The sequence below is a fragment of the Pelecanus crispus genome, chromosome 11, assembly GCF_030463565.1.
Source record: "Pelecanus crispus isolate bPelCri1 chromosome 11, bPelCri1.pri, whole genome shotgun sequence".
Lineage (NCBI taxonomy): Eukaryota > Metazoa > Chordata > Aves > Pelecaniformes > Pelecanidae > Pelecanus > Pelecanus crispus.
The window spans coordinates 1897848-1922839 of record NC_134653.1 but is presented as its reverse complement, the minus strand read 5'-3'; the positions used below and the strand labels follow the sequence as shown (position 1 = coordinate 1922839).

Sequence of the window (24992 nt, the reverse complement as noted above, 5' to 3'; positions counted from 1 at the left end):
GCAAAGAATTCAGGCAGAACATTGAAGTTCATCCTGGGGGGGGCACACGGCCCCGTGTTTGCAAATAGTGGGAGAAGAGAGTGAATGGAAAATGCCCGGGAAAGAGGCTGAGTTTCAGGTTTTCAGCTGCAAAATTCCTGCCTTGTCAAAAAAAAAATGTGCAAAATCCAGTAGATCCTTGTCGGCAACCTGCCTGCTTTCCCCGCCTGCGCAGTGGCCGTGAGCTGAGCTCTTTGTCACTAAGGACTGAGCGAAGGAGCTGAAACTTGAATTCCCGACCGCCTCGGTGGCAGCTCCGTCCTTAGAGGCCCCCGACGCTCCCAGCGAGCCGGGGTTTCTCCTTGCTGGTCTACGCCGGCAAAAGTCGCGTGCTGCCTTCTGACCTCGTGACAAGCAATAGTTACCGGGCTGCCCCAGCTCTCCTTGTAGCAAAAACATCCAGCGGGTTGTTGGTCATCGTTAACACAGCCCATTTCTGCTGCTAAATTGCAAATAAATGCATTAATTAATAAGCAGCAAATCGCATCAGGAGCAGTCATTACCAGTGACAAAGTGCATTACTTGAATCCCCTACCATTCAGGCCGGGTTAAAAATGTGCATTTGCAGCCAAGGCTGGCTTTGCTGGAGCTGAGCTCCTCCCGCTCGCCGGGCAGCACCGGAGCCACTGGAGCTGCGCGGGGATTTTTCAGGCAGCATTTCCCCACTCGGACGCTTCTCCCGCACCGCTGCAGCCTCCCCACGCAGCGCGGCCGCGCGCGGCGGTACCAAGACCCGGCGTGCCGCCGCGGTCCCCACCACGGGCTCTCGCCCACCCCTCTCCCGTGCTCCCTCTGCACACCTTTGCACCCACGTTGAGGTCCCAGCGCCATCGGGGTAGGTTGGGCTCAGTCCCGCTGCCTGGCCCTGCTGCCCGCGGCGGCGGCAGCGGCGGCGGCAGCAGTGTGAGCAGGAGGATGCGGCGCTGCTTTACCGGAGGTGCCGCTTGCTCGGCTAACGCAGGGAGCAAGGAGGAGGTGACCGAGGGGCAGCTGCCGTGGCCCGTGCCGGCACGGCTTGGTGAACAGAGAGCCATCCTTGCACCAAGTAGTGCAGGGACGCCCAAACCCCGGTGCGGGATAAGCCTAAATTAATTCCATGACCCTTGCGATTTTTTCTAGAGTCAGTCTTGCTGGGGAAAAAAAAAAAGGGCAAAGGGTTTTAATACAGGGTACGGTAGAACTGTAGCAATATTTTCCTTAGAGGGAACACTGAAATTTTAGCAGCACAAACAGTACTTGTGTTAATATTTTAGCAAAATTATAATCAATTTAAATGTTTAAATTGATTGTATGTGAGATAATGTTTGTTCGGTACATTGTATTTTTTTCTAACTATATAACTGTTCCAGAGTTTCCTTGTAACCGTAAAGAACTAAAGCTCTGTCTGACTGCGGGCCGTGTCCTGACCCCTGGTGTAACCATGCTGAATATTACAACATCTGAATGTACGCACCGAGGCCTGCATTGCCTTTCTTTCCTCCCACCCTCCCACGGTGGGCCGCAGGAGGGACGCACACGCGCACGCGCGCTCTCCGCCGGCCCCGGCCTTGGGAGCGGCAGCAGTGGAACGGGGACGACTTCAGCCCGACGTTGTTCTTCTCAAGGGCAGCGGCTTTTTACAGCCCCCCCCCCCCCCGCCCCAAAAGTCAGCGTTACGTTGAACTTGGCAGTCGGCACGGTGAGCGTGCGAGGACCTGGCTGCGTTTTGCTGGGCAGGAGAGGAGGAGGAGGAGGAGGAAGGGGCTTGGGCGCCTGAGAGGCTTCCTGGCAGCAGGAAGGCAGAACAGATTGCTCCTTGATTAAATCGGAAAGCGGGAATAACGCGTCCAGCCACACCAACAGGCACCTCAAGGAAGCTTGACCCTGCTCCCTCCACCACCGAAAATCTGCCGTGGTGCCCGCCGGTGGAGGGGAGGACGTCCCCGCGGGGCGGCACTGGGAAGGCCCGGGTCTGCAGAGGCCGGCCGCCCGTACGCGCAGGCAGCCCACGGCTGCTGCGTTTTTTCCAGGCAACGGCGATGAGTTTACGTACGCAGTCGCCCCGCCGAGGCCGTGTCAGCCAGGCAGGACGGGACGAGCCCTAACTACGGCGGTACCGCGCCGCCTAAGACGCGCGCGCCTCGGGAAGGGCGTTTGCCCGCCTCGAACGCAAACCATTTTCTGGTTTTTCGGCGAGGCCGCTGCCAAACGCCCGTGCAGCTCCCTGACCCCGCGGCAGCACGGGCTGGCGGCCGTCGAGGCTCTGCTGAATTAAAACGCGCTTAAAGGCAGGGCGAGGCGCCAGCCCCCGGCCTGGGCGGCGATGCCAGGTGCCCGGCCGCTGTACAAAATCCTCTTTCTGTGCAAGCCCCCGCCGCGTCCCCGCGAGCTGTTGGGTGCCAGCAGTGCCGTGCGTCAAGCGTCGCAGCACATCGGCGTGTCCGTGACTCGTCAGGCAGAGTAGCGTGTGCAGGTATGGACTGTAACTAAATATAACCTTATGGGCTTGTGGTTAGAGAATTAGATCCATCGGTGTAATAACTGTAGTATATTTGGGGTTCAAGTACGTGTAACATCAATCTCCGCGCTTCTTTCTCCCACTTTTCTCCTCCCTGCGCATTCGCTGTGGTACGGTAGCGCTCGTGGCTTTTCCTTGTAACCATCCAGACCACGTCCTAAAAGCATGCCGGGACCGTGCCGTGAATTTGTGCCGTGCCAGCTGCTACCCCCATGCTGTCCTCGCCAGCTGGCTCACGCATCCTCTCTTCTCTCGGAGAGCTCAGAAGCCCAGCGCCTCACTCGAGCTCGCGGAGCGCAGGCCCGTGCCGCGCTCGGACTCGCGTGCCGAAAGCTTCCGCGGAGCGTTAGCGCTGCATTTGGGCGTAAAGCGTAGAATTCGGGCGATCCCGTACCTTTCCTGGAGATGTATTCTACCGAATCGCCTTGTCCAGGAGGTTCTGTTGCGACACCATAGCCATTTCTCAGCGCTGCAGTTAACCACGTCACGGTTTTTCTGTATTTAAGCATATAAAAATATTTGAAAGAATTGGGTTTTTTTTTTCTGGCCTTTCAAGCTATCCTTAGCGAAGTGGAAGTTTTGCTTAACTGATACCCAGTAAAAAAGCTCTCCCCCCCATCGCACGCTTTGTATCTCACGCGGTGTGAGCAGACCCTTCCCTTTAAGTCACCTCCGCAAGCAGCTGGGATTTCGCTGCCTGTTCTGCCCGGATGCTTTGTAGGCAGAGCGTCCCATCGGCTCACGCCACAACAGCAAGCAACAACCACGGCATTTCTTTTCGACTTCTGTCGACCGGCAGTTCCTTACGGGGCTGAGCCGTACCCTTCTCTCTCCGCAACCAACCCCCCCAAAGGGCGGCCGGCTGGCTCCGCTGCGGCTCAGGTCGCTTAAACACACCTAAGCGAACCGCGGTCATCGTCTGTTCAGTAGTAAATCGCGTCATGACTCTTGCGGGATCAGCATTTCTCTCGATAAAAGCTACTGTACGTTTTTGCAGACTTCCTTTCAGCCTTTCTTTTCCCGACGCGCGCTGGGGAGAGCGGGTGGGTCGAGTTCCACTCTGGTTTATTCCCAGAACTTTCCTAGATTGCATTACGAAGCTGCCCGTGGCGGAAGAGCCTCTCCCAGCACCAGCGAGGCTCGGGAACAGCCTTCACCGCATCAACTTGAAACCCCAGTTCAGCTGCCTGTATTTTGTTGCAATACGCGTTTAAACCTCAGATTCTTTGAGAGTTTTAATATCAAACCGATACCAAATGTGGTTTGCAAATTCAAGGTTGAGTTTTTTTTTTTTTTTTGCAGATACCTCTGTATAAGCAGACCGCTTCAAGTAGTTGCAGTTGTCACTAACCTTACGTGCGTTGTAGTATAAAGTGGACCGTGTACGGAAATAAGTGCAAAATGTTTACAACTTTTGTATATATTATATATAAAAATATCTTTTGAGAGAACAATCTGTGATTATGTATTTTCAGTGTCCCGTGTACCAACTGCAACTTATTTTCAATAAAGAGTTAAAAATGAATAGAAGCGGCCTGAAAAAAAACTTGGTAATACTTTATTTAATCAGGTGAGCACAAAGAACAAGGAAACCGCATCATCGGATCAGTCGCCTGGAGGAAACTTAGAGCAGCACCCGCCCGGTGGGAACTACGGATCTGCTGCCACAGAAGAAATTAACTGGAAAAAAATCAAGGGAAGACGTAAGGTACTCCCGCAGAGAACGCGCGTTCCGTTTCCTCTGAACTTTACAAGCCCCGGGAAGCGACGGGGAGAAGAGCCGCCGCCGCGGATCGGTCGCTGACCAGAAGCGTCGGGGGCAGCTGGCGCCGAAGCCAAGCGCCGCTGCGGGCGGTCGTGTGGCGGTAGTGTCGCGGGCGTCGCGCCCCGCTCCGCTCGAGAGGAACCCGACTCGAAGCAGGAACACAGCAAGTGTTACTACTTGTCACGTACTCATGCATTTTAGAATCAGCCATGCAGCCAAATAATCCCCCCTATCCCCATTTCGGGGCGCGCAGCCTGGCCCCTGTGCTGAATGCGACACGGTCAGGTATTCAAAACAGTCTTAAATTATTTGGAAAAGAACCCAAAAGCACTTTGCAGCCTGACAGCAAGCACAAATAAAAAGTGTAAGGCAAGGAAAACTTTCTGTAGCCAGGACTAGCTCCTCAGTAATACTCTGAGCTCGATTTCATAGAAATGATGCTTATATAAAAGCAGCGTTTCGTCACTAAAAATTACATAAATTAATTTCAACCTTCTCCCTACGCGTTAAAAAGAACTCCCACCCTGGCAGACCAGGTTTAGAGAATCAGACGCCGAATTACAGCCAGGAAAGCGCGCTGCAGGGAGGACTCTCGTCGCTCCATCGCGTCGTAGCTGCTGCTGGAGGAGTTACTTCAAACGACAAATCGATTCCCCTCTGGTCTCCGAGAGGGGAAATTTAGAGATGCCAAGCGACGTAAGCAAAGCTACTTCAGACCAGTATCGCCAAGGGAGGTACAGGATGTAAACGCTCCGTACAGTCTGAACAGATTATCCTGGTTAGTGCAGACCACTGTAAACAGATAAATGCACTTAAAGGCACTGCAGATAAACATGGTCAGTGATCAGCAGCATTTAATGTCCCAAGATGCTGTTGTTTGGAGCTACCACCATTAATACATCCAAGAAATTAGAAACATGGCAGCCATTAAATAAAATTACCGTGAAGTGCGCTTTACGGAAAGTAAAGCCTTAACATTATTATTCTACATGCAGTGCTACAAAATAAGTTTCTTTAAAGAACATGTTATGTAAAAGGTCAGAGGCAACTTCAAATCTCAGGTTCAACTAATCCACGCAGATCAGTCCAATTCTTCAAGTAGCAGAATGAATTCTGTTTTCAGACAAGAATATTCTTTGCTATAAGAGCAGCCCAATGTTTACAGAGACGCAGCTGCGATGGTCTTACTCACCAGCAAGCAGCAGCTTTTCCTTTTCTGCACCTTTGTACCCCTGACTACTGTGATCTTTGCGGTCACAGAAATAGCACAAAAAAAAAAAAAAAAAAAAATCAGAATATAGTAAGGGAAGCCACTTTTGCTTCCATTCATTTCAGTGATTCATAATCTTCCCCCACCCCCCGAAAAAAAGAAAGAGATAAACCCAAACCAGATGCGTATTCCCCTATTGTGTCCCCTGTCAGTCTCCAGATCAGCAAGTATTTTCTCAGCTATTGCATGGTGCAGGAGAAAGGTGGCCCCCCCGCCTGCCCACCCTGCCATTTCAGCCTAATTCCGCTCAGGCCTTTCGGAAGCTCAGACTTTGGGTGTTCATTAGCTACGGCGCAGTCCAGTGATCCCTTTGCCCAGCATTTATGAACAGCACTGAGAGGGCTCTCTAACAGTTACCCGACTACTCAACTGGCACCGGCTCTCGGCCGCACTACGCTGCCAAACCTCATTCCAAAAAGTGCATATTTATAGACAAGAGACTGTTTTATTGGCCTTTGGGAAAGCTAACTGATGATTCTGCTGATTGCTTGTAAGGAAGGGAACTCCTCATCCTCAATATGCAAAGCTTTATGGGTGACAATGTCCTGCTGGGTCAGTACTTGCTTACACGTTGGGCAGATATAGCAGTCGAGATCAGAGTTGGAGTCTGTCTGCCAAACATTCTTTTTGTTCTTTTTGGGTTTGTTTGAGCTTTGTTTTTCTTTGATTCTGAAATCGTTGTGAGCAGAAAGCAGTTCTTGCTGCTTAACTGTGTCCGGCAACAACACCAACAACTCGTTAAAAATTTTCTTGAAGTTATCTCCAAGCAGTTCTCGGCAACTTTTGTAATACTGTGCTGCAGAAATCAGACCCTTCAGTGAAAAAAGAATTGGAATAATTAGGGGAAAAAAGAAAAAAAAAAAAATCTCACTGGGATTCACTTTGTCCCAGAGAGGAAAGTTTCGGGAATCCAAAGGTTCTTGCCCACTCACCTGTCTGAATTGCCCAGAATGAGTTTTAAATTTATTGAACTTGGACTCATCGCTTTGAAGAAATTCTTTAATAGACTGTATTAGCTGAATGTTCCTCTGCTGAAAGTTTTCAGGTATCAAGTACGATCCGTAACAGGATTTTGGCCTGCATTTGAAAAGACCAAAAGGTGACTTTGACATTGCTCTGTGTTACACAAAGCTGCTGCGGGATATATATCACATGGCTGTTCTCTTCTGTAGGATGCACTCCCTTTCTCCACCCAACTACACATGCAATTACTATAAGCAGCACGCAACTGTCTTGACGGGACGATGAAATGCGTCCTGTGGGATTACTGTATCAGATTCCACCTTTACCTAGACAGAATGTTTAAAGCGCAAGTTTAAGCAGGTTTAACACAGTCCTGACTAGCCATTTTGTAAGCCAGGTTTAGTAAAGAGACATGAGCAACAAAGACTGCAACATGAATAAAACTGAACAGATTAATACAGGCATCTGCATTCAACTTACACAGATTTTCCCCTCCCCTTTTTCCATAAACTCAGCTCTCTAGCCCAGAAGAGGCCCGACCAGAGACCGGCTACTGGGAAGGTCAGAGCAGTGAAGGCATTTAGAGGTCCCCAGGGAACCTTGCTCCCGGGACTCAAGACAGAATCAATAGAAAGGTTAAGAAATACGTTGAAGCTGCAGATTTCCAAATAAATCTAGAAAAGGCACAAGTCTGAGCTACCACACTGCACAGGTTTTCATTTCCTCAGACTTGCACCCACACAGTGCTTGTGCTCCAGCCCACAACGGCCACGGGAGTCCCCAGTGGGAGTCATTAAGCAGCTGGCCTCTGCGGCGGCACCCGTCCCGAACAACCCCCTCAGAGTACCTCATGCGTTGTTTGAAGCCCGTATGATGTGACTGAGATGTAATGTGTAAAGTAACTCTAACTCAACAGACTTCTACTTACTCTTTCAAAGATGTAGTGACAGGTTCAGAGATATTGGTGGATGGAATAACAGCAAAACCTGGAGGGGGTTTACTAACAGGCACCGACAGTCCCGGAGGCGGAGGAGGACTCTTTAATAGCACCACAGTGTTAAAGCCTAAACGAAAGCAGAGAACGGGCAGGAAGTTAGAGCACGTCCCTGTGGCACCCACATACCACCGCCTAAAATTAACACCAGTGGTCTGACATACTCTGCAGAAGCACTAAGAAGTAAGAATCAGCGGTGCAGACATCACTATACTGGAAAAAACCTAAAAATTAGAGAGGTGGAAATCTGTTGCCTTAACAGTTAGGTCAAGAAGCACTTCATAGTTGCTGATATTACTCTACAGAGAAAGTGCTTTAATTATTAATTTACTTTTTCAATAGAAAATAATGTAAAAAAGGAAAAACCACATTCAAACTCACGATGAAAAACACTTTTACATTATTAAAGCGAATAGAAATCACTCCAGCTGTCACAACAGCACTAGGCATCTCGTGTTCTCGCATACTCCACCGAGCAATATCTGCAGAGCAGCACAGAACAAAACAGCTAGGCAAGCATCTCCTGATGCGATTCTACTTTCATTAAAACCGCCGTTAAGTCACATTTGTTGCTACGTTACTCCGGTTTTACAAGATTATGGCACTGCTAAAAGCAAGGGCATTAAATCTCTGCAAATGCAGAACAAAAGCGACCAAGCAAGCCGACCGACGAGTACCAGCAGGCACAGGCCACAGCTACAGACAGGCTCCCTTTGCCCGCGGGGGCTTCCAAACTAGGTCTTAAAGCACAAAAGCGCAGGCAGGTGTCAGATGTGACTCATCAGAAAAGCAGCGACAGGTAAAGAGTGGCTGCTCATCAGTGAGCTACCCCCAGAGAGCAGACACCTGCACGGAGCAGAGGTATCCCGACATTGCCACCACTCCAACCGCGTTTCACAGAGGACGTTCAAGCCCCTCCGCGTCCCCCAGGCTGCCTCTTTAAACTTCAAAGGCCAACCTAGCACGCGGTGGCAGAACTGCTCTTCACACGAGCGCTGGAAGGAGCAGTTTATACGTCTCATCCACGTGCTACGTTTCTCTAAGCTACAGCCAAGCAAAGCTGGCCGTGCCCTGCCGTGCTTACCTGGTGGCGGGGGCATTCTAGCTGATCCTGAGCTCCCAAGAGCTGGGAAATCTTCCTGAGGTAAAGGGCATTTGTTAGTCACTGTGGGCTTTTTAAGGCCAGGGGGCTCTTTGGGTGTACTACAGATCACTAATGATTTTTCCGAATGACCATTCATGACCGTTGCGGATCTGTCAGGGGCGTGAAGAGCAGAGGATGCGTTTGATGCCTGCTCTGCTTCCGGCAGCTTTTCAGTCGACGACCTGGGAAATGACGTCTCCTGCGACAGGCGTGGGGACGACGGTCTCTGCTTCTCAACCCCCATCTTCTTTTTCTTGCTCACTTTCGTAAAAGTTTGTGAGGTAGAAGCTGCCAGCAAGGACGATACATCAAACATTGTTGGTGTGTTTCTGATCTCCTGGGTTGTCAAGCCGCTACCGCCGTCTTCATCGTCTGACTGAGAGAGTTTATTGCTCTTCTTACTCCCTTTAGTGCTACTCAAGGAGGATGTTTTTTTGGCTATCTGGTTCACGCAGGGGTTGCTAATGGCTTTGACCACACTTTTACTGGAACCACTGTTCCACGCAGATGTGATGTTAGTTACTGTTTTATTGTTAGGCCTCATTTTGGACACCAAGGCTGGAAAATCCTCCTCTTGGAAAGCTGTTTTCTTTGCAGTTGCCGTATATGTCAAAGACATCCCAGAAGAGATGGTAGGTGCTGCAGAGGATGACAAGCTTGGGAAATCTTCTTCTTTAAGCTTAACCGCTGCTAGCTGGGCGGAGCTGTGAGAAAGGAAAAGTACACCCCGTTACACCGGTGCTGCAGAGGCAGCACAACTCCGACGGGCAGAACGAGCTCCATACCTGTCTGCGCTCTTCCTCAAACTATCACTTGGCACAACCGACCTAACTTAACAGGATGCAAATGCACTCAGGCTCGTAAACTGTGTCTGGAAGGGGACTCCTCATAGAAGTCACGCTCGCCTTGCTGTGTTATCAGTACTGTCTTAGTACACCTCACCCTGACCAGAGCTGTACACACAGGCACATTCGAGCTGCCACATCCTACAAAGACACTGTTCTGATCATCACTGATTTCAGGAGATGATGAATTTTAAAACCCACATTATACAGCTCCTTCATGATAAGCTATAGAGTTAAAAACGGCTGGAATAGAGAATATTGAGAATTTCCCTGCAATTGCACCACCAAAAGATCAAGCCATGAACTGAAGCAACAACCGATGCCATTTGTGCAGGTGACTAGCACAGGAACAGCTCGAGGCAGAAAGGGGCCAGGGCAGGGGGGGAAGCATTTGTAGTTTAAGTGATCTATAAAATTATTTTCTCCAGAAATGCAGAACATAAGTAAGTTTCTAAATCTGCTTTCTCATTGCTGCAGCCTTGCACAAACTTACCCTTGCAGAGGTCCCGCCGCTGAACCAATCGCTGGAAAGTCATCTTGGCTTAAAGCACCGTTGGCAGCTGCTTCTTTTGGAGTATCGACAAAAAGAGCAAAGAAATGTTTTCAACTAAATTCCATTCATTTCAGAGGGGAAGCTAGCAGTGAACATGACAGCAGCATTAACAAGTCCTATTTTCAGCAGCTGATGATGTCATTAACTGTGACATTCCAAAAGGAGAATTTAAATCCATGCATCACTATTTCCTTCAATTAACTGCATTCACCATTATGTCATCGTGTACTGGCTGTAGCATGCGGGAAATTCACGATGCTTAACACGAGCAAAACATTGGGCGATAAGTACTTCGTGAGGGAAGCCTTTGTGAGGTTAGCACTCAGCTGCCTGCACAGGGTCAGGACGCTCGTCAGAGCCTCAGTGCTCTGACCAAGGTATGCTGATGCTTCACCTGGAAAGCTGCTCCTCTTTGGAAAGCTGCTCCTCTGAGCTGTCCATCACACCTCTGCTGCACAGATGCCCAAGCTGCCCAGCAATTAGCTCCTGGGCAGTCATTTTACATTGAAACATAACTCATTCCTAATTTAGATTTGCCTTAAAATCCAGATCCAGTGCTGTGGACTGCAGCAGCTCAGGGACAGATTGATAACAGCTTTGACATGCATGCAGCAAAAGCTGAGCAGGCAGCTGAGGGAGATAACCTTGCCTGCCATCCCCTGCTGAGCTGTACCCATTAACCAAACAGAGCTCTCAGCAGCTCTCAGTTCATAATGAAAGAATATAATCTTTAAGTGGAAATCCTGCTGTAGGAGCAATAAAACAGTGGAAAATGGATTTGGAGCAACAGTAATATCAAAGCACCACTGCATCATATTTATTTGCCCTAAACCGGACCTGGGTCAAAACAGTTAAAGGTTTGCTTTCAACAGTTATAAATTTTACTGGGAGCAACTTGTTCTCAAAAAAGGGGAAACTCAGCTCAAGCATCCCAATAAATCAACTCTTGTACGCTAGAGCGGGAAATGGCACGTTCTTTGATTACACTGATTTGGATGGAACATCACACATACTGTCGTACGTTAATTGCATTTGATATTTCTACCCAGCGCCATCTCAAGTATAACCTGCTGCAGGAGTATCCGCCCACTCAGACACATTTCACTGCAAATCCATGTAGCTGGATTACGATTCTGCATAGCTCTATCCACGTCCACCAGCTTTTGAAAACAACACGTGGTGATCCCCACTTTTGCCAGGCTGATCTCCAGACCCATCACGCCTCCCTGCAGCTGCAGAACGCATTCAACACTAACCTGTAGCATCAGTTGAAGACTTTGGCACGCGTTTGGAGCCGAGTACTTCAGAATCCCTCAAGTCCTCCTTTTTGCCTCTACTGCTGCTGTCCTCTTTGTCTTCTACGCGTTTTTTCTCCTCTTGCCGTTTAGCTGCTACAGATGCCCTGACTGCTGCTGCAACGTCTCTATCTTCTTCTTCCCTACAGGACAGGGCAGATTTTCTTGGTCAAACAGTAAGGATTACCAAGCATCTCTGTCTCACTCCAGCTCTCACCTCTACGGTGTCAGCTCCGACGACTGTCTCTGATCTTGTGCTGCCACCTGCTGAGAAGGCTAAACCAAACCCACTACTCCAAAACACCCTGGTGCCGGCTGGTGAGACAGGCAACATTCAGCCCCTGGATTTGCAAGTTCTACATGTGGAAATAACAATCCAGGCCAGAAGAAACTGGGGTGAACTGGGAGAGACAGTACCAAGGATGCATGGGGACACCCGTCTCTCCCATTCATTTTCAAATGTATGAAATCATACTCGTAGGCCACAGTAATTCTTTGAAACATGGTTTGTCATGAACTCTCAACACATGCACGATCCACATGCGACACCAACATATAAGTGTTTAGAGATGGACTTTTTCCCCCAGTGGAATCACCAGTAATGAACCAGCTGACCGTCCGGCGAGAAAAAGAAGAAAAATAGATGTGCAGTATGTATAAAGCGCTCAGGTCTTGTGTGGATGAAGAGACATATAAATGCAAAATTTCGTTTCAATACTTAACCCTCTTCTTTTTCCAAAGCACTCAGTCTGGCCACACAGAGATCTGTTAGTTCAATGAAAAGCATGGTCCTTAGAATAGGAACTTCATGATTACCCAGACCAAAAAGTCCATTCAACCTGCAAACACTTGTCACTTACTTCAGAAAATCCTATTTAGAAAAGTGAGCATAAAAACAGTTGCTATAATTAATTTAGGATTCCGAGTATTTAACCCACAAGTTGAAGATTACATTGTTTGCTTCCTGTGTCAACTCCAGAGAGCTGAAACTTCACACAAAATAATTTCACTTTGACCAAGCATGTAGTCAGCACGCAGGCTTAGACTGAAAGCTAGTTCTACTCTCAAGGATTCACTATGGAGGCTTCCAAATTTCATACCCACTTCCTTCCTACTGGTCCACCAAAACATTGTTAATTGGTAGGTAAAGAACACCACTAAACAGCAATAAAAATCCACAAAATGTTGTGCTGCTCACCTCTTGTATCTCCAGCTGCCTCTTCTGTTTTGCTGACTTCCTCGGCCGCCCAATCTGCCTGACCTCCCTTGCCTGTTATACCTGTCAACTTCTTCATAGTCCTCTCCGCCTATAACACCTAAACAGGAGGGATGGTTGATCACTCTCAAAGTTATTTCTCTAACCTGGGCATCACACTATGCCTGAGAAAAGCAAAAATATGCTAGTACAAACAAATCTACCTTCATTTCTTTCTGATGATTAAGTAGTCTACATAACTTTCAGGATTGCAACATTAAAATACATTTTGCAGTATATGGACTCCACGTATCGTAACCTGTGATGCGAGTTTTGAGTAATTTTGGTTTTATGCAGATCTCTCTCTACATACAGTTCCACACAGAAGAAAAGTTTGTATGTATGTCAATCTCTGCGCTCCTAAGTGGATATGCTACTCTCGTCTCATGCTCCGTGTTCCTCACTACTTTGTATTAACTGTAACGTAAGTCATTCACATAATTGCAAATTGGAGAAGAAAGTCAGCAATTTTCCTAAAATTATGTTATCATCATCAAATCCACACATGGGAGGAAAAAACTGTAACAATTTAGGTAGGAAGAGACCTCTGGATGTCATCTACTCCATCCCCTCACACAAAGCAAGGCCAACTCTGAAACTACATTAGGTTGCCCAGGGCCCTTGTCCGGTCAAGTTCTGGTTATCTTCCAGGACAAACTCTACAACCTCTCAGGGTCCTGCTCCAGGGCTTGGCCACCCTCTTGGTAAAGAATTTCCTCCTGGCTAGGAAATGTTCACCAGATGTTCCTGAAAACCCTCAAAGCAGTAAGAATGAATATATTTCTCTCCACCTCATCCCTCCACCACACTTACCCTCATTCCTCCTCTGGTGCCGAGGAGCATAGTTAAACTGAAGGTCTATCTGCCGGTTCTGCCTGGCCTCTGCCCTGTTCTTGCTGTGGCAGGCTGTTTTGTGCGCTTTATAATCTATCTCTGTGCGGAAAGCATGGGTAAACTGTTCTGTGCTGCACCGTCCCTCTTCGCAAAGGAAGTGTTTTTCGCGGAAGTGTTCACGAAGGTATTCATAATCACTAGGAAGAGAAGAGAGGCTGAGCTGCAACCTTCCCAACATATTTGTTGGGAAAGTATAATAGTAACTAACGGTATATGGTTACTTTTACAAGATGAAGTGAAGACAAGCCTAGGCGGTTGGTTCTTTATCCCCAGGCAAGCCTTCCAGCTGAAACCACTTGTGTACAGTCAACATAGACCTTAATGCACGATCCCAGATGTTAAACTAAACCTACTGGCTGATACTCATCCCATCCAGCTGTACATAAGGCATGTATTTCATAAAAGAAAACTTACTTCTATCTGCTTTGCTCGTGAACTTTGGAGTATTAGAGTTAAGACACTAGATAGTTGCAGACATCTGCTGTCATGCTGCAAAATGTAACTAGACAGAAAGTGATTACTTTGGCTATTGGTTTGAGGAACAAAAAGAGACTGCAGCCAACCTGCTCACATTCTTGCCCTCTGTCTTCAAGCACTGCTTTCCCCAAAATTCAAAGCAGACCCAAGTAATTTTTCCTCAAAATTTAAGCTAAAGAAAGAAGAATAAACTGCTTGCACAAACCTGTAGTATTCCTGAGCACCATCAGAGTCACAGAAATGACAAAAATAATGATCTCGTCTTAGGTGTTTCAGTAACTCATCGTTATCCAAATAACGCTCATCACAAAATTTACACAGGGGATGCCCACGATGAGACGTGTCATCTGGATCTCCATGGATTCGATGACGGGCAAGGTCCTTACGAGAATACCATTTCCGTTCATAAGTAAAAATCTGAAGAAATATATATATGTATTACTTCTTATGAACAGAGAACAAAACGGAATAAGCCGGGTTGTGCACAACTTGTTCATTTGTAGGAGTGGAAGATTTACTTCAGAAAGATGCAATTTGACAACCAACACCTAAAATTTTCAGTGAACAGGAAACAAAATTCAAGCAATAGATCCAAATTAAGTCTAACTTGCATTTCACTCAGTGTGAACATTGGAAACAGATCTAATTCACCTTTTTCGCTTTCACTTTTTTTTGTGTATTAACATAATGCAACAAAAACTTTAAATTATAATCTCTGGGGGGGGGGGAAAATCCTAATATGTATTTATGAACATACGGTATTTTGCATACTCAAACTAAAAAAACCACGTAAACCAGAAGTGAGCTGTTTTACTTTCCTCAGGTAGCAACTACCCCAGGATAGCTACATACAAAGGATACAGTTCAGTGTACAAGTTTTGCATTGTAAGTCAGTCTTCTGTACCTACTAAAACACGAGCTGTTTTAGTGAGAAGGGTTCTGAAGATGCCACAAAAATCAACACATCCTTGAGAACAGAATATCCTTTATTTCTCGCCTAGACAAGGAGCGTTAACTTGTTCTGGGAAAAGGCTCATTTGGTTTAGCTAGGGTTGACTGACTGAAGCTTCTGCAAGTTTAAGAACTTATTTTCAGTGGGTACTAGTAATATGGAACCTTCTTCTGTGAAATAAAAATCTCCACCATATTCTGAAATTAAAAGCCAACAAGTTCTACTGTTGTTTATGAATTCTCTGGGAGAGATGATGACAAAGGAGTTCCTTTAGTGCTGACTACTGAAGCTGGCCATGGAAACACCTCTTTACCAGAGCTCAAAGAACACAGCAACAGAAAGAAGCAGTCTTGCCCTCCCCAACCACTTCCTCTGAATTAGTTCTAGTGATTGCACGACCACAGGAAAGAGAGTCAAATCAGTTCACTGAAAGCTAACCCTGAAAAAAAAAAAACCCCAACAAAAAACAACCAACCCAGCATATTACTGTTCATTCAGGTCAACCTGACCACTTCTGGAACCTGGCCCTTTCGGCAGTAAACTACAGTTCAGTTGGCATAAACCAACTGTGGCACCATGGGATAAATGCATTTCTCTGATTTGATACTTTATTGGTTTCAGAGAAAACAAACACACATACAAACCCATGTGTAATGAGCTCTAAAAATATGCATTCATGCATTAAATTCCCTCCTACAACAATAAGGAATGCTGACAGCTATTAGACACAGAGGTTAGCAGTCCTAGAATTCATTTAACAGTAGCTGCTGGTTTTGTTCGACGTGTAATTCGGAAATACAAAGCCCACTCCAGCTCCAGGGAGAGGTAGAGTTCTGACTTTCAGACTGTGAAAAAGCATTGCCTGACTGACATAACACCAGACCTTCTAAGCGAAATTTGGATGGGATTGAAAAAAATAAAGGAGGAGGATGATGGTGATGGTAAGATGAGCAGTTTTAAGGCCCAATACACATGATCTTTTCAGATATAGACAACTCGGCTTTCCAGTAACTGTTTTATCTTTAGCAGGCTGTAAAACACATTTTAACACAGCCCTTGGTTGTGTTCTACATGCGTACATCAAACACAGCAGTCCTCAATTGCAGGCAACAGTAGATTTCATTTTCCAATCAAGTCAACAAGATACAGGAAATTTCCTCTGAACAAATAAACAAGACAATGAAATATAACTGTATTTCATTAAACCAGCAAGATGGATTCTCATCCTGTACACAATCCAACTGTAAATGCTATGTTGACTCTGATCTGAGAAATAAATCCATCGCTCCACAACGCATTTCACTTTCTGTACTAGCACCAAATATTTTCTTAAGTTACAGTTTTAGCTCATAAAGTCATTATGAGCGTAAGTCTTAACAGACATCAAATCTCTACTGTTGCAGTTGTAGCAAAGTCTGCCTACGACTCGGGATTAGCTTCCTACCAGACAGTTAGGGTTCGGTATTTACACACATTGTGGCAGAGGAGCTAACATCAGAAGGTTATCAACATGGTTAGGCTTAATTTAAAATATAATCCGCTGAGAACCTTCAGGCCTTCTTCATTAATCAGTTTATGGAAGAAGAAAGACTTAAAACAAAGCAGCTGGCCTCACTGCAGGCAGACAGAGGAAACTTAAAAAAATAAATCGGTGCTGTTCAGCCACCCCCTTCTTCCCACCTCCCCAAGTACTCTTGCAGGTCGTATAAGGAAGCACCCTTCCTTCCCACACACTGAAACATAGAACCAGCTCACCTTTAAGTGTTTAACACAGAGTTTGCAACAGAAGAGTTCATGCTGCTTCCTCATATGCTGTTCCAGATCTGCAAAGGTATTGAATGGCTTCACATCTGGACACAAAGAGCATTCATGCTGCAGCAGCTTCCTAAGGGACGAGAAAGATTTCCTAAAAATTATCTGATTCCCTCTCCGCAACCCGATACCTTTATCGAAAAACAAATGTTCCGTCAGTGGCAGAAGGCTGTATTTTTATAGCTCCCCCAGCAATTTGTAATGAGGTTAGCGTCCTGTTTATCCCAGCAATACTTTGTCATCTGTCAAGAACAGAACAGAACCAAATTACATGGAGGCTTCAACTGTAAGAGACGAGCTGAACAGTCACAGCATAAGTAATACACTGCCACTAGAAAATTTTGAGTGGACTGTAACATGTCCATGCAACAAACCCCTTGCTTATTGAAGATTCAGCTGATGTATGCAACATTCGCATCCAATTTAATTAGATTTTCTACTGACAGAAACTGAAGAATACGGTGGAGAGAGATAAAAAATTGTAATAGAAAAGGCAGGGGGGAGACACGACACGACAACCACCCCCCCCCCAGTGATTCCCAACAAGAGCTGAAGGCAGAGCACTGGTCTCAGTGGGAGACCCCCACTCCCTCGCACTTGATTGCTGCCCATGGAACTGTGTCCTGGTTTCGGCTGGGATAGAGTTAATTTTCTTCCTAGCAGCAGGCATAGTGCTGTGGTTTGGATTTAGTAGGAGAAGAATGTTGATAACACACCGATGTTTTTAGTTGTTGCTGAGTACTGCTTATGCTAGTCAAGGACTTTTTTCAGCTTCCCATGCTCTGCCAGGCGCACAAGAAACTGGGAGGGGGCACAACCAGAATAGTTGATCCAAACTGCCCCAAGGGCTATTCCATACCATATGACGTCATGCTCAGTATAGAAACTGGGGGGGGGGGTGGCCAGGGAGCAGCGATCGCTGCTCGGGAACTGTCTGGGTATCGGTCGGCGGGTGGTGAGCAATTGCATTGTGCATCACTTGCTTCATGTATCATTATTATTATTATCATTATTATACTGTTACTATTAGCACTACTATTTTACCTTATTTCAATTATTAAACTGTTCTTATCTCAACCCAGGAGTGTTTCTCACTCTTACTCCTCCGATTCTCTCCCCCATCCCATCGGGGTAGGGGGAGTGAGCGAGCGGCTGCGTGGTGCTGAGCTGCTGGCTGGGGCTAAACCACGACCCCCCCCCAGTGATTCCCAACAAGAGCTGAAGGCAGAGCACTGGTCTCAGTGGGAGACCCCCACTCCCTCGCACTTGATTGCTGCCCACGGAACTGTAATCTCAGCAACTCTGCAGAAATCGTATCATCAGAAGCAATTCCCAGAGCTGGTGTATAATTAATCAGAACATGCTTCCAACTGATCCTGCTCACTAAACCCATTGGCCAATTCCATAAGTATGAAGTCATACAAAACTGTAAATGCATCAGCAAAACTGCATTCTTAGCCCCAATCAGGCTGGATATAATGCACAATTCTCCAAGAAAAAGGCACCGTTGCCTGCATGGTTTCATCTTTTTTTGCTCTTCTTTAACTGCTTTTAATTATCTTAAAGCCTCCCAATTAAGCACACTATGAGAAATATTTTTAGAACGTGATGCTGATGCCACATTTTTTACTCGGCATTGTTTTTTTTTACTTCACCCTTTCTCTCTCCCATTTAGAATTAAGATCTTTGTAGGCAGACAAGGTTGCTCTTCTTTTCATACAATGTTTGGTACAACTGGTTTTGATTAGTCCTTATGCAGCACAGCAATAAATACAATTATAACAGTAATTCAGTCTTTACCAATTTCCACAGCAGCTGTGCAAGGAATGAAAAGCCTTTCAGCAAGTTTGCTGTTGCTAAAGAAGCAAAAAGCAACTTTTATTGACAGGGCAACGCTTCTGTATTATGCGTCGGCGAATCTAACACTCCAGCCTTGAGGAGCTGCTCCCTTTGCCGATTGTGGCATGGAGCGGTCACGCCAACCGCGCCGCTCCAGCCTCTCATCCTACCAAAGCCACCTGCACTGCACGATGACTAACGTACACAGCGTGGCAGCCACTCTATTCCCATAAACCAAAACCACACTGCTGCACTAAAGTATGCATTTCCTGCCACGTAACACAGATAAGAATATGCTGCTTTAGGGTTATGTTACAGGGAGGATTCCAGCACTTACCTGTACAGTGCATAAACATCTCCATCCGTAAAATAGATGTCATATTTCTTCTCGTGCTGCAACTGGTTAAGTGCTATTGTTGAGAAAGACGTAAGCTTCCGTCCGAAGACAACCTGCAGGCAACACGACACAAGAATCAGCGAGAGCACGCTCAGGCTGCACAGTCTTTGGGACTCCAGATAAACTCCTCAGCACAAACTTTGTTTGTCAGGGAACTCGCCGTAGCCCGAAGCTCGGACAACGCTGGCGGAGCTTTGTGTCAGTCCCAGCTGCTCATCACCACCCCCAGTTACTCCCCCACAACTGTCGGCACAGCCACGGTGACCGCTCCTTATCAACTTCCAGCAAGCGAGCCAGCTTAGACGAAGGTGGATTGGACTAGCCTGGTCTTTGGATTTTGAACTAGATTAGGAAACTCTTTTATGGTATGTTTTGCTACCACAGCTGTGCTAAGAGTAAATATCTTCAATCAATTCAACCCCTTCTGGAGCGAACGCCTGCCAAGAGCCCTGCTCTCAGCTCCCTCCTGCCTCCTGGTAGGAGATCACACAGAAGCCTACAGTCTGTAAGTGACAAGTGACATTACTCAGAGTCTGACTGGGAAACCACGGTTTCTTCTTTCCTGAACGGCCAGGAAAGAGAGAACTAAAACGCTGCATCACTTCCCAAATTATCTGTACCACACACTGGTCTGCTCTAGCACACGTTCCCAGTTTGGGAAGTGCTGGGGTAGCAGCAACATTTATAAACCAGCTGGAATTACCTTCACCGGCATAGAAAGGCCAAGACATAAACACAGTAAGCATCTTTCAGGTCTTACAGCAAACGTTGTAGATCTAGAAACACCTACACTCTTAATAAAAGCATTCAAGTATGTAATACATATGTAGCTTACTCTTGTTAAATCACTCCTCTACCCTTGTTGGGGTGCAATACCATGGAACAAGTCTTTTGGGTCTGGTTTTGTGGGATTTTTTTAAAGCTGTCTTTACAGTGGGGCTACTTTAAGCTAACCAAAACAAAAAATACGCCCAACTTGCTGAAATATCAAGCTTAAAATAAAGAGAATACAAGTTTCAGTTTATTGGATGAATGACAACTATGACTAACTCCAATGACTTAAAAAATTTCGTTTCAGTGAAATTGTATTGACTTTTCATTTCAGCCCAAGGTGAGCTTTAGAAGAGAGGAACGGATTACTGAAAAGTAGATTTTATCACAGCAGTCCAACACGATTTCCTACAGCAGTTCCACAAACAATCTCCATTGTTTATCTCTACACATATGTAACAAGCACACTGACAGATCCTCCGAGCCTGATCCAAGTACACGTCAGGGTTAGTTTACAGGTCAACACGGAGCCCTTCCTAACTTCACTGCAACAATTACGCATCACTGAAAGCACACATTACCATAACAAGTATAGCCTGATTTCCCCTCCATCATGTCCTGTGCTGCCACTCATCTTTATAGTTGCATTTCCTCTGGACATTCTGCTGTGACACTTACCAGTTCGGTCTACGCTACTCTGTACGCCACTAGCCGAGATCTGGCCGCGTCGTACTTGCCTCTTCTAATTCCCCACACACTATGCAAATTAAGAAACTCAGTTTTAGGTCCTGCATATACATTCATTTCATTCAAGGGCAATTTTGATGTGATTTATGCCCCCCAATATCATTCTTCTTTCCTTAGGGCAGATGGGTGAACAGGCAGAACAGTGTTATGGTGTCATTTAAAGACAAGGGGGGAAAAAAAAGAGCCGAGCCATTAAAAATGACCTCTCAGTCAATTATAATAAAAGGATCATTTTAAACAGTTAATAAAGGAGGGAGAAAGATGGCTGCATGAACCAAAGTTCAGGCCACATAATATAGCAATATTACAGAACTGAGATGCTCTCAAGATTTAAGAGTCCGCCTGTGACCCCAAGACAAGCAGGTTTAAGGACGAAGAGCAACATTGCAGCTTGCTTCTTCCTAAGATGGGAGAAGCAGAGCAGCAGCTCCTCAGAGGACGATCCGAGATAAAATTACTTTCACACAGTATCTTCCTGTACACAGAGGCAACTCACGTGCCAGTAAGCTCAGCCTAAAAACCACATCGACCTTTCTGGCCTCCACAAAGCCTGAGGATCTTCAGCACGCAGCCTGAGATCTTCAGTCCCTCCGACCACTTCAGCAACACACAAAGCTGCCAACGCCAAAAGTTTGGGGGGGGGGGGGGGGGGGCTCTCCTTTTGCCAAGGGGAGAGCCCCCTCCCCTGACATACTTATTTCATTTCCTAAACCGTCTCAGTGTATTTCTTTCAAACTGCTAGTACCAATTCTTTTCTTCTTAAAGGGTTTGCTTTTCCCTGCCTCAGCTCCGCAAAGACAAATTCAGGTATGAGGATTTGTTTTTATAAACATCCTTGAACAACCTTTCCTCACACAGTTCACCGCTGCGCCGAATCCTCGGCTCCCCTCGTGCAGCCGAGCCACGGCATCAGAGCGGCTTCCCCTGAACGCCCCAACAGGGCCCAGCACCCGCCGGCCAGGAGGAAAACCGAAATCTAGCAGGAAAATTATAACTGAGGGCAAACTGAGGGGAAACTCCTTTTTAAGCATACGCCCCACAGACAGCTCACGCTAACAGGAACCGGAGGCAGATGCAGCGCGGTGTGCTGTAAGGCGAGGCATGAGCAAGCCCTGAAAGAATGAATACACAGTGTGTTCTCCCCCAAGCCGAAAATCGAGTCAGGAATTCGGCGGGGCGATAGAGTCATCTGAGATCGCGTAACATCCGAGACGCCGGAGAGCAAGCCCTGCTGATCTAAAAAAACAGAAAAATATTCCCCCGAAATTGCGTTTTCTTCGTATTTTGTTTCCAACACCCCTCCCGCCTTCCTCCGAGCGGCGGTCGGCCCGCCGGGAGCGAAGCAGAGGGCGGCCAGACCGGGACAGCGCCCGCCGGGGGGGACGCCGCCGCCCCCGGGCTCCGCTCAGCCGCTTTCAGCGGCCGCTCCGCCGCCCGGCGCCGGCCCCAGGCCTGCCTCCCCCCGCGGCGGCCGGCCCCAGCCCAGCCCCACGCAGGCCCCGGCCCCGAGCGGCCCAGCCCCGCCGGCTGCGAGGTCGCCGGTCCCGGCCTCACCTGGCCCAGCTCCTCCCGGCACACGGCGCAGTACCGCACGCCGCACAGCGCCCGCATCCGCACCGAGCACCGGTAGCAGATGGGGTGGTCGCAGCGGCCCAGCGCCACCACCTCCAGCTCCCCGCAGCACAGCACGCACGTCCCCTCCGCGGGGCCCGCCGCCGCGCCGGAGGCCGAGGCGGCCATGGCGGCGCCGACCCGCCGCGGCCTAGGCCCCGCACCGCCTAGCAACCGCCCGCGCCATTGAGAGGCGGCCTAGAGCGCCGCCCGGCCCGGAGCGCGACTCTCCGCCCCGCTCCTGACCATAGAGACGTGCCCTGGCAGATCCCCAGCGCCGGCCCGGCTGACCATCGAGGCTCCGCCTAGAGCGGCACCTCGCTCCCCTAATGCCCCCTCCCGAGCGCCACAGCGCCACCCATCCGGGCGCCACCCCGCGTCCTCCAGCCCGACCATAGAGGAGCGGCCCAGAGCGCCCCGCCCCGCAGGCCTCTGGCCATAGAGAAGCGCCGCCCAGAGCGCCCGCGCGGCCGAGCCCTGCTAGCCTCCTCTCGCTGGTCTGCCGGGAGGTGCCGGCGGCAGCCATTTGGCGGCCCCTCGCCCGGTGGCAGCTGAGCAGGCCCCGGGAGAGGCCGAGCAAGCGCTGGGCCTGCGCTGCGGCCCCTCAGGGCCTGCCCCTGGAGAGCTGGAGCCCCTGGCCGCGGGGAGATGGGGGACCCCAGGCCCCAGTCCCAGCGCCCCTGGCCATGGGGAGACTGGGGACCCCAGGCCCGTGCCCTGGAACCCCTGGCCGTGGGGAGATGGGGGACCCCAGGCCCGTGTCCTGGAACCCCTGGCTGTGGGGAGATTGGGGACCCCAGGCCCCGGCACCCCTGGCCATGGGGAGATTGGGGACCCCAGGCCCTGGCACCCAGGGCCGTGGGGAGATTGGGGACCCTAGGCCCCTGCCCCAGTACCCCTGGCCATGGGAACACTGGGGACCCCAGGCCGTGGCACCCCACACCATGGGGAGACTGGGGACCCCAGGCCCTGGCACCCAGGGCTGTGGGGAGATTGGGGACCCCAGGCCCATGCCCTGGAACCCCTGGCCGTGGAGAGATTGGGGACCCCAGGCCCTGGCACACTGGGCCATGGGGACACTGGGGACCCCAGGCCCCTGCCCTGGCACCCAGGGCTGTGGGGAGATGGGACCCCAGGCCCGTGCCCTGGAATCCATGGGGAGATTGGGGACCCCAGGCCCCGGCACCCCTGGCCATGGGGAGATTGGGGACCCCAGGCCCTGGCACCCAGGGCCGTGGGGAGACTGGGGACCCTAGGCCCCTGCCCCAGCACCCCTGGCCATGGGGACACTGGGGACCCCAGGCCGTGGCACCCCACACCATGGGGAGACTGGGGACCTCAGGCCCCTGCCCCAGCACCCTTGGGTGCTGCCCTGCACCTTTGCAGCTGGTGGCCGTGAGGCAGCAGGGCACTGGCTGCACCCCAGACAAGGTGTTTTGGCCGTAAGGTGTGAGGTGGGGTTGGTGTCCCAGGGATGTGGCAGCCGGGTGACCCGCCAGCAGCGGGGGCGGCGGGATGGTGCTTTACGTGGGATTTTGCCAGGGCAAACAGCCTCGCAACGGCTGTGTTGGACCTGCAGCTCTGCCGCTTGATCTGATATTACAACACGGGCGTCTGGTAGCGACGACTGGAAAAAAAAACCTGTTAAAAAGTGTACTTGAAACACTGGAAAATAATGGAAAAATCCATTAGAACAGTAGCACAAATGGGCTCTGTTAGTGTCAGTACGTTAAGAGCACAGTCTGTTAGGGAAATCTTCGTGTATGTGCCACGGGTTGTGATTCATGCGTTCAGTATCTGAGCATGCGGCAGCTGCCTGGGGTTTCAGAGCGAGTTAAGGTGAACTAGAGTTAATCATCAATATGTCTGCTGGGTTGGTAAAGAAATTTATGTTCCCGCACTTGCTTTGAGGGCTGATTTTGTGGTTTAAAGATCTTGCGTGTTGCTGGGGCTCAGAGATGAGAATTGCAGCTCCTTAGACAGGAGAGGGTGCTCCAGGAGCACGGAGAACGGCGCTAACGTGGGCGCAGCAGCCATGTTCCTCTGGAAGTAAAGCAAAAAAGCATAAAAGCTTGTTTGGGGGCAGCACGGAGGAAGAGACAGAAACATTTTTTCAAACTTTAGGATCTCCCACCTTTTTTTCTCCCGGGTTCTCACAAAAATTGACCCGTGCGGGGTCACTTTCCTGTCCACGTGTGAAAAATCAGAGCAGATCCCTGTCAAACGGGGAAGTTCTGCTTCTAGATCTACCCAAAAAGTCTCAAAGAAACCCCAAGATCTTGGCACGAGGCGCTCGTTCTGCCACATCATCGCCCGTGTCGCCAGACAAGCAGCACGTCACTCCGCTTAGTGAACATTCCTGGAGTCCTGGCCCCTGAGTCAAGGGCTGCCGGCTGTCCCAGAAATGACAAAATGGCCCAATTTTTCATGGGCCTCTCCCCTGACCTGCGGAGCTGGTATCGGAGGATGGCTGAAGAATGATTCCAGGACACACCGTGCCTCAGTGAAGCAGGTCAATGCTCGGTTTACTCACTGGCACGATACAAAACCCGTTAAAAATAAAACACAAACTAAACTACTTTTTCTAGGGAGGGAAATGGAGACAAGCCACGTTAAATTCCATGTTAAAACGTATGGTAAATTCCTCGGATCTACTCACGTGCATTGTGGCTGGCTGGGAGATTGGATGAGCAGCACCTCTATCGTTCAGATCTGCTTTCTTTTCAACAAATTCCTTGCCATTTGAATTAAAAGATACTCTCTGATGCATAAATGATCGTTTTAGGACAAAGGAGCATATAAAACATAGAGAGTGCATGAAAATGTATCATGTTGTTACCTAGTCCGACACCAGCATCATTTGACTACATCT

At 48.8% G+C, this 24992-nt stretch overlaps 1 protein-coding gene across 4 annotated transcripts; it reads right to left on the bottom strand.

Moving 5' to 3' along the window:
* Positions 1 to 4432: 4432 nt before the first annotated feature.
* ZNF598 (zinc finger protein 598, E3 ubiquitin ligase) lies at positions 4433 to 22249 on the bottom strand. Of its 4 annotated transcripts, XM_075718522.1 has the most exons (12): positions 22064 to 22249; positions 18932 to 19044; positions 16699 to 16828; positions 14197 to 14408; positions 13434 to 13651; positions 12564 to 12681; positions 11327 to 11508; positions 10011 to 10083; positions 8613 to 9376; positions 7463 to 7598; positions 6504 to 6648; positions 5554 to 6383 (listed from the first exon to the last, which is right to left on the bottom strand). In XM_075718522.1, exons 1-12 carry the CDS (start codon positions 22247 to 22249, stop codon positions 6036 to 6038), a joined length of 2625 nt encoding a protein of 874 aa, XP_075574637.1. In that variant the 3' UTR covers positions 5554 to 6035. The 4 variants fall into 4 exon arrangements, with proteins under 4 accessions (XP_075574640.1, XP_075574641.1, XP_075574637.1 ...); XM_075718525.1 differs by lacking the exons at positions 18932 to 19044; positions 22064 to 22249 and adding an exon at positions 4433 to 5093 and having other exon boundaries at positions 6140 to 6383; positions 16699 to 16792; XM_075718526.1 differs by lacking the exons at positions 18932 to 19044; positions 22064 to 22249 and adding an exon at positions 5052 to 5547 and having other exon boundaries at positions 6140 to 6383; positions 16699 to 16792.
* Positions 22250 to 24992: the final 2743 nt, after the last annotated feature.